The 14,754-nt window shown below is 38.1% G+C and overlaps 1 protein-coding gene across 3 annotated transcripts in view; it reads left to right on the top strand.

Annotated features, from left to right (window-relative positions):
• The window catches only part of LOC104598235 (vacuolar sorting protein 39-like), a 102,905-nt gene that overhangs the window by 55,012 nt on the left and 33,139 nt on the right, over positions 1 to 14,754 (top strand). For all 3 annotated transcript variants that reach the window (XM_088891692.1, XM_010260179.2, XM_010260178.2), the window contains exon 6: positions 1,782 to 2,217. In XM_088891692.1, the coding sequence (XP_088747818.1) occupies positions 1,782 to 2,217 (436 nt within the window). The remainder of the gene's footprint in view (positions 1 to 1,781; positions 2,218 to 14,754) is intronic.

Below are 14,754 nucleotides of genomic sequence, written 5' to 3'. Positions count from 1 at the left end.
CATAACTATTGTGGTCCCCACCTCCTATCTAACAACTACTACTCATAAAAAATATCATAAAACTGATTAATCTTCAACAATTATTAAGAAAATATGGTTATGGTACCTAGGGAACTACCCTAGAATCTATGTTTTTACATTAAAAAAAAAATCCATCTCCTAGGCAACTAGGCAACAAGGTGCCCCTGTCGCCTAGCCTTGCCCTAGCGCCTTGAAAACTATGGTAAATCCTCATCTCAGTTATTTGCTTCTGAACTTATACCCCTTTCCCGGTTTCATCTCACTCAGGATTCAGTAAATGATCTCCTAGGTCTACATTGTCCTGAATGGTTTCTTTGTCTTTATTTTTCTCTTTTGGCCCTTCTTATTTATTTTCCATCTCATTAAATGCCTTCCTTGAAAAATTGTTTCCCCAGGAAGAGTAAACCCAAAAATTTGTTTATCTCAACCTCCTCTACCACTTTTCCACAACATTTCTCTTCTCAATTTTGTGAGTTTCAATCACCATTACCTCTGCTATCTGATCCTCTTATTGCTTTCCTCTGCACCATTTCCTGCCTGGGCATCTACTAGCACATTCTGTTCCTCCTCTTTCTGTTGTTAACCCGTGTATATGCATGCATCTCCTTAGCTTCCGGATTCCTTTTGGTATACTTTCCATTAGAAGATGGGAGGAGTGATGTAGAAGGAAAGAGAAATAGAAGAAGAAATATAGAGAGTATGCAGTTTTGAAAGAGTGATTATATCTAATTGCCCTCTCAATCAGTCTTATTAGGTTAAATACAAAAAGTCATTGTATAGAGGAAATTGCAGAATTGCTCTCATGCTTATTGCATTGAGTTTCTTTACAGAGTCTACCCTTAGTAACTATTTTTTCTTCCATGGGTTTATACATCAAATGGCATTTATATATACACCTCAACAAAATGAGATTGTTGAGAGGAGACGGACTTGAAATAGCTTGGGGTGTCTTGTTCAGTATGCATGTTCTAAAAGTTCTTTTGTCTGAGGTTGCATTGACTGTTGCATCTCTCTTTAATAGAATGCCTTTATGGTTTTTAGATTTCTCAGTCTCATTTCAAGTTTTACATCCTGATTGTCTTGTCTTTTGTGTTTCTCCCAAGTCCCAAAGTCTTCGGGCTGTGTTTGTTTTATTCATGTCAATGGATCCCTTTGTTCCAAACATGATCCTAAAGCTGTTCAGTGTTTCTATCTCGGTTACTCTACTACTAAAGGTGTATTAAATATTATCATATTTATTAAGTATAATAATTGATTTCTCTTATAAAATTGTTTTACAAAGATGCCCTAAAAGTAAATAGCACATTAAATGCTATTATTTATAACATTTTTCTATTTCTTGTCTATTCAGATGGTAAAATTCCATTTTTTCTTAACCTTTTATATTTGGTTAACTATGATTCAGTGTACATGTTTTCAATAAATGGCCTAGATAAGGGTGGTATGTGGTCTTTATACACCTATTTTCGGTTAAACACATCTTTATATGTGAATGTAAGCATGCATCCGCTCTTCATGTTGCATAATCATTCCAAATACCTATCTTAGGAATTTCGGAAGTAGTAGCTTATGTGCAAGCAAAGGGAAATATTTGGTCAGTCTCACAGTACAAGTGTTGTTGTCTAATGATATTTGCTGCATTTGTTAATTTTTAGATCTTTCTGTCCTCCAGATTTCTATTATTTTCCATACATTTAGGTTTCTAAAAATGTATTTGTGGGAAAGTTTAGTACAAGCTAACTTATATGTACCTTAGTCAGGTATGGACACTATTTGTTTGATAATGGGAATTATGAGGAGGCTATGGAACAATTTTTGGCATCATCAGTGGATGTTACCTATGTGCTGGCTCTCTATCCATATATGGCTCTTCCCAAGACACTTTCTATACCTGATACAGATAAAGTGGTTTATTTTGCATCAGATACATTAGATCACTGTCGAATTTCCTCAAATGTTTCAGATATAATGGAGTCATCATCCCCATCCCACCTGTGTGAATCTAATGAAAAGGAAGTGCTTGAGTCGAAGAAAATGAGCCACGATGCTCTTATTGCTCTTGTTAAGCTTTTGCAGAAAAAGAGATTTTGCATAATTGAGAGGGCCACTGCTGAGGGAACAGATGAGGCTGTATCTGATGCTGTTGATGACAGTATTAAATCGTGCAAGTCCAGTAGATTAAAGAATTCAGGAAAGGTAAAAACTGTTTACTTGGCTAGATGTTATGGTTAGCTTGGGTACACCTATCTGGGTTTCTCAAATGTAATTTTGTGAAGGAACAAGAGGACGATATTTTACCTAAAGTTTTTCTTTATGGGAAGACTTTCACATTAACCATATTCATGCATTATAGCAAGGTCAAGATCTTCTTTCCTTTTTCCTTGATTTACTTTATTGCATTCATATATTTCACATTAGATACAGCTAAACACAAGTCTGCATGTACTATCCAAATACCTTAATCAAAAAGTTTGTTGATGCAACTAATTATTCTATGATAATAGTATTACTGATGCAGGACCTAAAGGCCCTAAAGATTCCCATTTTGTCTAATCTATCAAAACAGAATCAAAAGGAGATTGAATTCTTTCAAATTGTTTTTAACTTATCCTCAAGGGATTAGGGAAGGGAGACAGACCCCACGTGTCCAAGAGGAGTTGGCTAATTTAAGGCCATAGTTCATGGAACAGACAGACTTTTTCATTGATATGAAACTTTCTTGGTAGAAGGTGGAGATGATTGAAACCTTCTTGGTATTGCAAGTCAGTCATCAGCGTTGTGCATAATCCTGTCAACTATTGATAGGACCAAATACATAGAAACTGGACACTTAATCAAGGATCAAATTGTTTCTCAAGACACTTGATGCCTTTTTGTGTAGTCGCATTATCAAGTTGCCAGCATCCTTGCTAGAGTAACTCAAAAGAATCTACATACCATCACCTAGTTGTTTCTAATTTCTTTTTAGTAGTTTCTAATTTCTGTTATTAGAAGTTTCTAATTTCTATTAAGTTGGGCAGGCTGGCCTTATTGTTTATAATTTTTGTTCATTTCCAACTCTTGTAAGGATCCTAAAAGCTATAAATAAAAGAGTGTATGGGGGCAGCAGATTATTCACTACTGAACCCCTTCTTTTAGGGCTGTTCACGGGTCGGGTTGGGTTGGTTTAGTAGTGTTTTTCAACCGACCCAACCTGGTTGGGTTACCTCTAGACCAAACCGAAACCGACCCTCTATTAAGTAAAACCGACCTGGTCGGTTTGGGTTTCAACCAACTCCAAGCTTGCACAATGCACATGAAGTCAAAGTGCTAATATTATATATAATATTTTAGAATATATTTTCTGGAAATATATATTTAAAACCAAAACATATATACAAATATATCGAAATATATATTTTCTAATTTCTGGAAATATATATTTCGGAAATATATATCTGATACATTTCAGAATATATATTTATTATTTAAAACTAAAATATCTATATTTAACAAATATTCTTTCAGAATATATTTTTTCACATATCGGTTTGTTCATTTTTTATACCCGAAACCGACCGATAGTGAAGAAAAACCGGCCAACTCGGGTTGGGTCGGGCCGGGTTGGTCGGTTTGGATTTTTTTGTGAACAGCCCTACCTTCTTTCTTTTCTCCTCTCTTCACTCTCTCTCTCTCTCTTTTCTTCTCTTCAAACCTGTAATACAGTAAACAATTCTTCTTCTTCTTTCAACTTGGTATCAAAGCTTTAGATCTAGGGTTTCTCATGTGGACTTAATTCAGCCAACCACATGAGAATTGTTTAGGGCTGAAAGTTCAGAAAGATCCTTATTTCGGCTGATTCTTGGAGGTTGCAAGAAGGCTTTAGCAGCTGTCCTAAGATTGGAGAGAGCTTCTTGTAATCAGGAAAAATCAGGCAGGAATTGAGTGATCAAGATCAATTCTTGATCAAGATTGGAGGTGCCGATCAGTTTTTTTTTTTCTTGGTTCTTTGATCAAGATTCAAGGTGCTGACAGTAATCGATTGATCAAGTTTGAAGACTGAAGGTAGCAATCAGTTTCCTGGGCTTTTTTCTTCATAAAGTAAGTACCTTTTCTTGAGATTGATACTCAAAAGGACTTTGTTATTCATTTAGAGAGGTACAGATAGAAAATCTCAGGACTGATATCAATCAGTCCAAGACTGATATCAATCCCAGGACAGTAGTAACTGTTATCTAACTGCAAAATCATTGTCCTAGGTCGGCTATTATCAGCCTTGAAATACAGTTTTTTCTTGTCACAGTAGTTTAAAGCCTCTTCTTAACTTAGAATGAAGTACAAGAACCAAGGGGAAGGTGCTTTTGGGACTGGTGGTTCAGGTAACATGACTGAAAACACCTTTCAGATTACAACTATTAAGTTTGAAGGATCAAACTACTTGGAATGGGCCCAAGCAGCCATGATGGCTACTGGGGGTAGAGGAAAATCGAACTTCTTGCTAGGGGATGTGAAGGAACCCTCCAAGGAGGACCCTACTTATTGCTAGGTGGGTCTAAGAAAATTTTTTGGTGATGACATGGCTATGCAACTCTATGCAGCCATATGTCAGCTGAAACTACTTGTGGGCCAAAATAGCTAAGGAAATATGGGATGTTATGAAGGAAACTTACTCTCAGCCTCTTAATGTTGCTAGGGCTTATGAGCTAAAATGTGAGGTTAAAAATCTGAGGCAAGGAGAGAAGCAGGTCTCTGTTTACTTTTCAACCTTAAAATCCATGTGGCATGAAATTGACTATCTTGAAACAATTGAGTGGGAGAGTCAGAAAGATGCACAAACATATAGAAAGTAGGTTGAAACTAACAGAGTTTTTGAGTTCCTAGCTGGTCTGAACTCTGAATATGACATTGTGAGACAACAGTTGTTGACAAGAGATAGTGTGACTTTATCACAAGCCTATTCCCTAGTACATAGTGAAGAAACTAGGAGAAAGGTTATGTTGCAGCAACAACCCTCCGAATCAGCCTTGGTAGCAATTAGACCTAAATCTAGGGGATAAGGAGAAGAAGGAAGCTAAGAATGACTTAGTATGTGAACACTACAAGAAACCTAAACATACTAAGGACACCTGTTGGAAGTTGCACCTCATCTAGTTCCAACAAAGCTCAGAAATAAGAAAGGGAATGCTAATATGACTGTCAACACTAATAGTACAACTTCATCAGGCACGAGAGGCACTCCTCTAGATACCCTAGCTGCAGTCTGAGCTGCTTTGACTCAGCTAGAAAATGAATTTAGTAATTCATCTCAGCCTACATCAGCTCAACAGCCTACTTCAGCCTTTGCTCATACAGGTACAAGAGCTACTGCTTGTCATGATTCTGTCCCAGGTAATACTAGACCTTCCTGGGTAATAGATTCAGGTGCTTTAGATCATATGACCAGTTAATAGAAGAAGTGTTTGGGTTAAAATGTGAAAGTTGTGAACTTGCAAAACATAGTAGATCATCTTATCCTTTAAGTAATAAAAGAAGCAACCTTCCTTTTGAGATTGTGCATACCGATGTTTGGGGGCCCTATACTCCCACCATGGGGGGGTACAGATATATTATATGTTGATGACTATACCCATTTTTCATGGGTCTATCTTTTGCACTCTCGAGATGAGGTCCCCTCTCTGACCCAAGCTTTCCATCAGATGATCCTAACTCAATTTGAAACCAAGATCAAGATTCTTAGATTTTATAATGCCAAGGAATACTTTACAAAGCCCTTGGCATCCTATCTCTTTGATCATGGGATCGTTCATTAGAGCACATGTCCTCACACACCTCAGCAAAACAGGGTTGCTGAGAGAAAAAACAAACATATTTTAGAAGTGGCCAGAAGCATCATGCTCAACTCCAATGTTCCCATACGCTTTTGGGGAGATGCAACCCGTACAGCCATATACCTCATTAACAGGGTTCCTTCACGGGTCCTAAACATGCAAACCCTGTTCAGTCTTCTATATCCAGATAAGGACCTATTCACTATTCCCCTCAAATCTTTTGGGTGTACTTGTTTTGTTCAAATCCTTGGACCTCACGGCTCCAAGTTTGATCCCAAAGCCACTAAGTGTATTTTCCTTGGATATGCACAAAATCAAAAGGGATATTACTGTTATGAGCCAGTTTCAGGGATATCTCTGCTATGAGCCAGTTTCAGGGAGAGAATAATGAGGAAGGGGTTTCAAAGAAGAAGGTTGTCAAAAAATGCAGGGAGTTGAGGGTGTATCACAGAAAATGGTGGAGGCAGGTTGATTCTCGTACTTAACAGCAACCTAGGCCAGTTCCAACATCTTCTACAGCTCCAGATCCAGACACAGCTACTGCTCCCACTGTTATAGAGGTTCAGCCTTCACCGACAGATAACCTTGATCTTCCAATTGCTATTCGTAAAGGGAAGCATCGTTGCACCTCATCCACTACGCATTGCATCTCCAAGTTCCTTTCCTATAATTGCCTCTCAAAATCCTACAAACCTTACTTGGCATCTATTTCTTCTATTCCTATACCCAGAAAAGTGCAAGAAGCTCTTTTGATGCCTGAATGGAAGGAAGCAATGCAAGTAGAGATGGATGCTCTTGTTAAGAACAACACATGAGAACTAGCTAACCAGCCTGAAGGGAAGAAACCTGTTGGATGCAGATGGGTGTTTACTATGAAATATAATGCTGATGGTACTGTAGAGAGGTATAAGGTCAGATTGGTTGCAAAGGGATTCACACAAACTTATGGCATAGACTATACAGAAACCTTTGCACCTATTGCAAAAATGAACACTATCAGAGTTCTTCTATCCATTGCTGCAAATTTCTCATGGCCACTATTTTAGCTGGATGTTAAGAATGCCTTCCTCAACGGAAACTTGCAAGAGGAAGTATACATGGAGTTACCCCCTGGTTTTTATAGTACAGAAGCAGGAAAGAAAGTTTGCCTTTTGAAGAAGGCCTTGTACGGGCTGAAACAATCCCCGAGAGTGAAACCTGCTGATACTCCCATTGAGCCTAACCATAAGATAAGTGAAAAAAGTGGAGAACTCTTTAAGGACAGGGCTATGTACCAAAGGCTGGTTGGGAAACTTCTTTATCTCTGTTTAACCCAACCAAATATTTCTTATGCCATCAGTGTTGTCAATCAATACATGCATTCTCCTAGGACCACCCATCTCCTTGTAGTAGAAAGGATCCTTGCCTATTTAAAGAGATGTCCAGGGAGAGGTATACTCTTTAAGAATAATGGTCATATGAAAATAGAAGTGTATACAAATGCGGATTGGGCTGAATGTGTTGATGATAGGGGGTCCACCTCTGGATATTGTGCATTTGTGGGGGAAAATCTTGTTTCCTGAATAAGCAAGAAACAAAATGTTATTGCTCGCTCCAATGTAGAAGCGGAATACAGATCCATGGCCAATGGTGTTGCAAAAGTGTTATGGCTAAAATCCTTGCTTAATGAGTTGGAGGTTGATTATGAGAAGCCCCTGATGTTGTATTGTGATAATCAAGCTGCAATTAATATTGCCCAAACCCCAATATAGCATGACAGGACTAAGCATATCGAGGTTGACAGACATTTTATCCGAGAGCGAGTCGCATCTCAAGAAGTATGCCTTCCTTACATTGCCTCAGACATGCATTTAGCTGATCTCTTCACCAAAGCAGTCACAAAAGGCAAATTAGAGACAAATCTACGCAAGTTGAGCATGACAAATATCTACTCCCAACTTGAGGGGGAGTGAAGAAATAGTTGGTTAGCCACGAGTGTGGGGTTCCATACCCACACTCAGGCTCTAGTGTGTATGGTTTCATACCCACACCTAATTGTTTCTAATTTCTTTTTAGTAGTTTCTGTTATTAGAAGTTTCTAATTCTTGTTAAGTTGGGTAGGCTGGCCTTATTGTTTCTAATTTTTGTTTATTTCCAATTCTTGTAAGGATCCTAAAAGATATAAATAAAGGAATGTATGGGGGCAACAGGTTATTCACTACTGAACCCCTTCCTTTCTTTTCTCTCTCTCTCTCTCTTTTCTTCTCTTCAAACCTGTAATACAGTAAGCAGTTCTTCTTCTTCTTCTTTTAAATTTATTTATTATTATTATTATTATTATTATTATTATTATAAATAAGATTAGATTGCTAGGGAAGTTGATAGTTAGACTACCCATTTTGAAAGCATTCTTTTAATCCAAATAATATTTAAATAAATTAGAACTTAAATAAGTGGGTTGGCTAGTCTGCTAGCCAAATCATTAAACTATAAAAAAGTATCCTGTATGGGAGTTCCCCCTTTTTAAGTGGGGAGTTCCCTCTCTTTAAGTGGGAGGGACAGGTGTCCTTCACCTAGGAGGAGGAGGTAGTTACATAACTACCCCACTCCGGTTCCTTAAGGGGAAGCTAGAAACAAATACACACAGAGAGACTCTTCGGAGAAAATTTTCACAAGAGATTCTTAAGAAAAGCAAAGATAAGGAGAGAAGAAAAGAGAGGTGCTCAAGGGAGGGCAAGGAAGGAAAAGTCTCACTAATACAGGTAGAAAAAAGGAAAGTCCTCTCTGTGAATACTTCCTATTTATGTCTTCTGCTACGTATCATTATTTCTCTCTCTTTTGTTTTTACTTTTGAGAAAGGAAATAGAGGGGAATAAACCATCTACAACCAGGTGCCTCTACTTGGTTGATTATGGTCCCTCTTTCAAGACAAAGTTAGGGATTATACCATCTACAGTCTAATTCTCGAAGGCTGATTATGGTTCCCTTCAAATGATAATGAAGAGCAAAGGGATGAAAATCGTCTACAATTAAATATTCAATTTGATTGACTACGGTTCCCTTTTTGTATGCAAAATTCCAAGGATTAAGGCTGTCTACAATCAGAATTTCATCTGATTGATTACAGTTTATTGTGAAGAAAGGAGTGAGAAGGAAATTTTCTCTGTATTAAAAAGAAAAGAGAAATGTATTGTTATATAGTTTCTCAATTGTATTTTCTTTTTCTTTTTCTTTCTTCTCATTCTTGTACACTTGATGTAAAAGAAATGTAAATGAAAAGCTCTTTCTAAATATCCTATTGTTCTTTTCTTTTGTTCTATGCGTTCATTTCTCCAAGTCAGAATCAAAAGGTGTTCTCTACTTTCTTGTGGAGATGTAATTAAGGGGAACAATCCATATGATTCCTTGAATGGGCCTTACCCAAAATAATAAAAACTCAATCACTTGATTGAGTGAATTATGTTGCATGAGATTTTATTAAAATTTTCACACCAACACCCACACAACTTTGTTGTTCTTTCTGTTCTCTCTCCTCCCCCCCTCCTCCCTTTACCACTCATGTTATTCAATTCTGATATAGTCTCAGAGCCAAATAAGTTGGGTATGATTTTCCAAATGGTTAGAGATTGAAAGATAAAGGCGAAGCTGATTAAGAACTGGGCAGAACTGTTTTCTTTTTCTGGTGTCAAGAGGTAAATGTGCCACTCCATTGATCAGTTCTGTGACTCAGATTTAGCCTGGATTAATTTTTTTTTTGAAGATAAACAAAGAAAGAAAAATTTATTGCTAAAAAGGTCAAATACATTAAATCAGGTGACAAGAAGTCACCCCATCCAACAAAAACAGAAACAGTACAAGAAAATAACAAACAGCAATCCTCAGAGTACAAAAGCAAAACACCAAGATTCCTTTTAAGCATTCAGAGTACACCAGAAGTTAGCACCAAAGTCTTCTTTCTTCAATCCTTGAAATTCTGGAAGCAGAAACACCAATCCAATAACTGAAGAACTGATAATCACCACAACTTCTTCCACCCTTTGCTTTTTATCCTCAAAAATCCTTTTGTTTCTCTCCTTCACCTCCCAACAAATAGCAAAGGGGATACATCTCCATAAAATTTTGACCTTAGGACCACCCTGAATCCTTGGCCAAACAGATGTAGCTTGAAGAAATAGGAAAGGGGAGAAGCAGCAAAGGGGAGAAGCAGCTTGAAGAAATAGGACCATATTGGCTTTACAAATCTGCATTGAACAAACAGATGTAGAATATTTTCCTCTCCAGAAAGACACATCACACATCTACTTGGAAACTGATATCCTCTTTTCTTTAAAATGTCCTGTGTTAAAATACAACCTCTAGCAATCAATCAAGCAAAGGCTTCCATCCTTGGGGGAACTGGATTCCCCCAAACAACTCTAATTGGAACAGTCTCCGCCTTGTTTTTGATAAAAGCAGAATACATTAACTTGACAGAAAACTTCCCATCCTTGACATTATTTCCACCATCTGATGTATGCAGCTAAGGGATTAATCTCCACTGACTGAAGCTTTGCAATTCCAGGCACTCCACCTCCCAATTGATAGAGGTCTTGTAAAATTCGGATTCCAAACCACGGAGTCATTAATTACTTCATAAAAATCAGATATAGACACTCCCTTACACAAATTATTTCATAACTCTCTAGTTCTACTAAATATAAGAAACTTGGAAATTCTAAAAATAGAAAATTGTATTTCACTGTAAATAGTAATTACAACAATTATTATAAATAGTAATCATAGGAATGACAATAAATGCCAATGGGGTCCACTGGCCAACTTGTCAACTAGGAAATTGACCGTAACTTGCAAAGCCTACAATCAGTCAACTTGAAGCTTTTAGTTAGAACACTTCCACATGTCATTATGAGCTGAAAATATACAATATTTTAGTACCGAGTCTGTAGAGAAGATGGGCCCAATGGCCCATAGGTTGTTTGTCCTTTTTATTTTTTTATGTTCTTTGCTGTAATGGGCCTTAATCTGGGCCCTTATTTTTCTTATGTCATGTTTTTAATTTTCTGCCCAACCAGGGGCCTCTCTGTAAATTACTAAAGTTTAAGTTAATGAAATGGGATTAGGGGTGTCAGGGGAGATTATGTTTGAAAATCTCTCTTTGAGCCCTAGTTGCCGCCACCTTCTTCTTCCTCTTCTCTCTTCTTGAAACCTGATTTCTGCTTCTTCCTATCGATTCTCTGCAATATTTTAAACAGTCCTTTCATTTCAAAAGGCTGTTTTTCTTCTTGGTATCAGAGCAGGCTCTTCTTCTTCCCTTTCAACCTCTTTTTTCCCATACACAATGTGTATGAACTGAATCGGATGAATAGTTAAAGAAAACTGTTTCAGCCCAGTTGTTAGTGGTTTTTGGAGAGAAGGGGGCTGGTTTTGTCGTCCTCCTGACAATTTCAAGTGTGTTGCCCGAAACCCTAATTTTTTGGAGAAATCTGATTGCAGGCCCCACAGGGAGTTTGACCTGAGCGCTCAGTGACTGAAACTCTTCTTATTCTTCATCTTGAAGATCAATTCAAGTGGATTGGTGTTCTGTGAAGTCTACAAGGTGCGGCTGAGACTTCTCTGTTTCTCTCGGGTTCCAGGTGTGATGTAGGTAGCAGGTACAGCTGCATAGAGGTTGACTCACAAGACAATTTTTTTTCTGTCTTCATTGATTGTTATTTGAAGTCATTAGAAGTTATTTTTGAAGTATTTTAAGAAGATGGACCCTTCAGAAGTTGAGAACAAGCATGTTGCTGAATCCGGACAAGTTTCGGGAGCCTCTGTTGACTCTCTACTGGCTGTGACCACAGTCAAGCTAGACGGAACTAATTATTTGGCTTGGTCACAATCAGTAAAAATTCATATCTGCAGTAGAGGCAAATGGGGTTTTATCTCCGGGAGCAAAAAGGCTCCCTCGGAAGATGACCCATCATATGAAAAATGGATGCAAGAAAATTATACTGTTATTGGATGGCTTGTGAAGTCAATGCAACCTCAGATTAGTCAACACTATTTGTGGATGAATTCAGCAAAGGAAATTTGGGATAGTGTTGCTGAAACCTATTCCCAGAAATTAAATGTAGCCAGAGCTTACAAGCTGAGGAGTGATGTAAAGAATTTGAGACAGGGGGAGAAACCTTTAGCTGTTTATTTCTCAATACTGAAGTCTCTATGGCAAGAAATTGATTTGACAGAAGCTGTAGCCTGGGAAACCACTAATGATGCCGAGACCTATAGGAAACTTGTTGAGAGAAACAGGGTGTTTGAGTTTTTTGACAGGGTTGAATCCAGAATATGACATCACAAAGCAAAATATCTTATCCAAGGATAGTGTTTCACTGTCTTAAGCCTATGCCTTGGTAAGTAGTGAAGAAAGCAGGAGACTAGTCCAGGTTCAAGGGGTTGGTCTAAATGATAACTTTGCTAATATGGGAGTGAAACCTAAGGGAGTTACAAGAACTCCAGTTAGCTCAGGGAAGAAAGAAATTATTTGTGAGTATTGTAAGAAACCAAAACACACTAAAGACAAGTGTTGGAAATTGCATCCTGAGCTTCTTCCTCTTCGGTTTCAAAAGAAGTCTAATAATATGAAGGCAGGGAGTGCCAATATTGCTGCTGGTCCAGATAGTGACAGATGTCTACCTGAAGAGAAGACTGCTAGTGAGCAGTTAGCAGCTACGAAGGCAGAGTATGAGAAGTTTGGAAGGATGATTAGTCATCTAGAGGGTGTGGCCTCTTCTTCCAACCCTCCAGGAAATTTAACCTCATCTGCATTTGCTCATTCAGGTATACGGGCTTCTGCCAATCATGCAACTATTTCAGGTAATCGTAAGATCCCTTGGATTATTGATTTTGTTGCTTCTGATCATATGACCAGCCTTTCCATTTTGTTTGTTGCTTATGATTTACTCCCTGGCCATGACAAAATCACCTTAGTCGATGGCTCTCTTGCCCCTATCTCCGGCAAGGGAACTATCAAGGCTACAGATTCCTTAGTACTTCCTTCTGCTCTTCATGTACCTAAGCTAAATACAAATGTGTTATCTGTAAGCAGCCTAACTAAGTCTTTGAACTGTTGTGTAACATTTTTCCTTCCTATGTGTTTTTTAGGATTTGGAGTCTCAGAAAGTGATTGGGATTGGCCATGAGGTGAATGGAATATATCTGTTGGACACTCCTGGACAGAGCCATGGACAACTTGGAAAAGTTGCTTTTGGATGTACATCTTCAGAGTCTATCAGTTGAGTCATGTTATGTTATTTTCGTTTGGGTCATCTTTCTTTTTCTACATTAAGTCATTTATTCCCATAACTATTTAAGGGAATTAGTCTATCCAATCTTCATTATGAGTCTTGTGAGTTGTCAAAACATTGTAGAAGCAGTTATCCTTTGAGTAGTAAAAGATCTTCTCCATTCCATATTGTGCACTCTGATGTGTGGGGGCCTTACCACTTACCTTCTATGGGTGGCTACAAATATTTTATCTTGTTCATTGATGATTTTCCACAGATCACTTGGATATTTTTTATGAAGTCCTGTGATGAAATTCCTAGACTTGTGAAGCAATTCCATGAATTTGTTCTAACCTAGTTTGATACCATAATTAAAATTTTCAGATCCGACAATGCAAAAGAATATTTTGAGAAAAAGCTAACCTGCTATCTCACTAATTTGGGGGTTATTCACCAAAGCTCCTACACTAGGACCATAGAACAGAATGGAGTTACTAAAAGAAAAAAATCGGCATATTGTTGAAGTTGCAAGAAGTATCCTATTTGCCTCACATGTCCCTACAAAATTTTGGGGTGATGTTGTTCTCACTGTAACCTACCTAATCAACCATATGCCATCCAGGTTTTTGGGGTTTAAGTCTCCCTTTAGTCTTTCATCCAAGCAAGGACATTTTTTCTATTCCACTCCATATCTTTTGTTGCACTTGTTATGTACATATCCCAAGTGTCCAGAGACATAAATTCGAACAAAAAACCCACAAGTGTATTTTCCTTGGTTATTCCCCCACACAAAAGGGTTATTGTTGTTTTGATCTGAAGACTGGAACTTGGTATGTCTCAATGGATGTCACCTTTGATGAGCTTTCTTCCTTTTATGATTCTTCTCAGGAGAGGCATTGTCCAAAGGGGGAGAATTTGTCACTGTTGTTTGCTTTCCCCCTTCCTGTCCCAGTTGAATCTTCTTTTGAGACTATTCCACCTTCAAATGAGTCAAGGGAGGATCAGTCATCTCATTCTCAATCCAGTGCTCCTATCCCTTCTCCTTTACCTCCTCATCCTCTTTTTAATCCCAAGTTGTACCAACGACAGAGAACTAGAAGTGAACAGATTGCTTCCCTTACACCACATGAGCCTCTTACACTTCCAATCACAGAAGAGACAATAGGTACTGATACAACCCCTTGAGTCATCCTTTCAAGACCTTGATATCCCTATTGCTATTAGGAAAGGAAAAAGAAAGTATACTGCACATTGCATTTCCAAACACCTTTCTTATAGTTTGCTCTCTCCTTCATATTTTGGCTATCTTTCTTTTGTTGCTTCTAACCCAATTCCCAGGTCTGTGTCAGAAGCTCTTACTATTCCAGAATGGAGGGATGCTATGAGAACAGAAGTTGATGCCCTGCACAAGAATGACACTTGGGAAGTGGTTGATTTACCTGAAGGGAAGGACTCAGTAGGTTGTAAGTGGGTTTTTACCATCAAATATCATGTTGATGGCACCATTAAAAGGTACAAGGCTAGGCTGGTTGCAAAAGGTTATACACAAACATATGGGATTGACTATCTGGAGACTTTTGCTCCTGTTGCCAATATGACTTCTGTGAGAGTTCTGCTATCTCTGGTTGCACGCTCAAACTGGCCACTTTACTAGCTGGATGTAAAGAATGCATTTCTGAATA

This window comes from Nelumbo nucifera, chromosome 7 (genome assembly GCF_055504915.1).
Source record: "Nelumbo nucifera cultivar China Antique chromosome 7, China Antique-T2T, whole genome shotgun sequence".
NCBI lineage: Eukaryota > Viridiplantae > Streptophyta > Magnoliopsida > Proteales > Nelumbonaceae > Nelumbo > Nelumbo nucifera.
The sequence above is the reverse complement of the archived record's forward strand: the minus strand, read 5'-3'. Positions and strand labels throughout refer to the sequence as shown.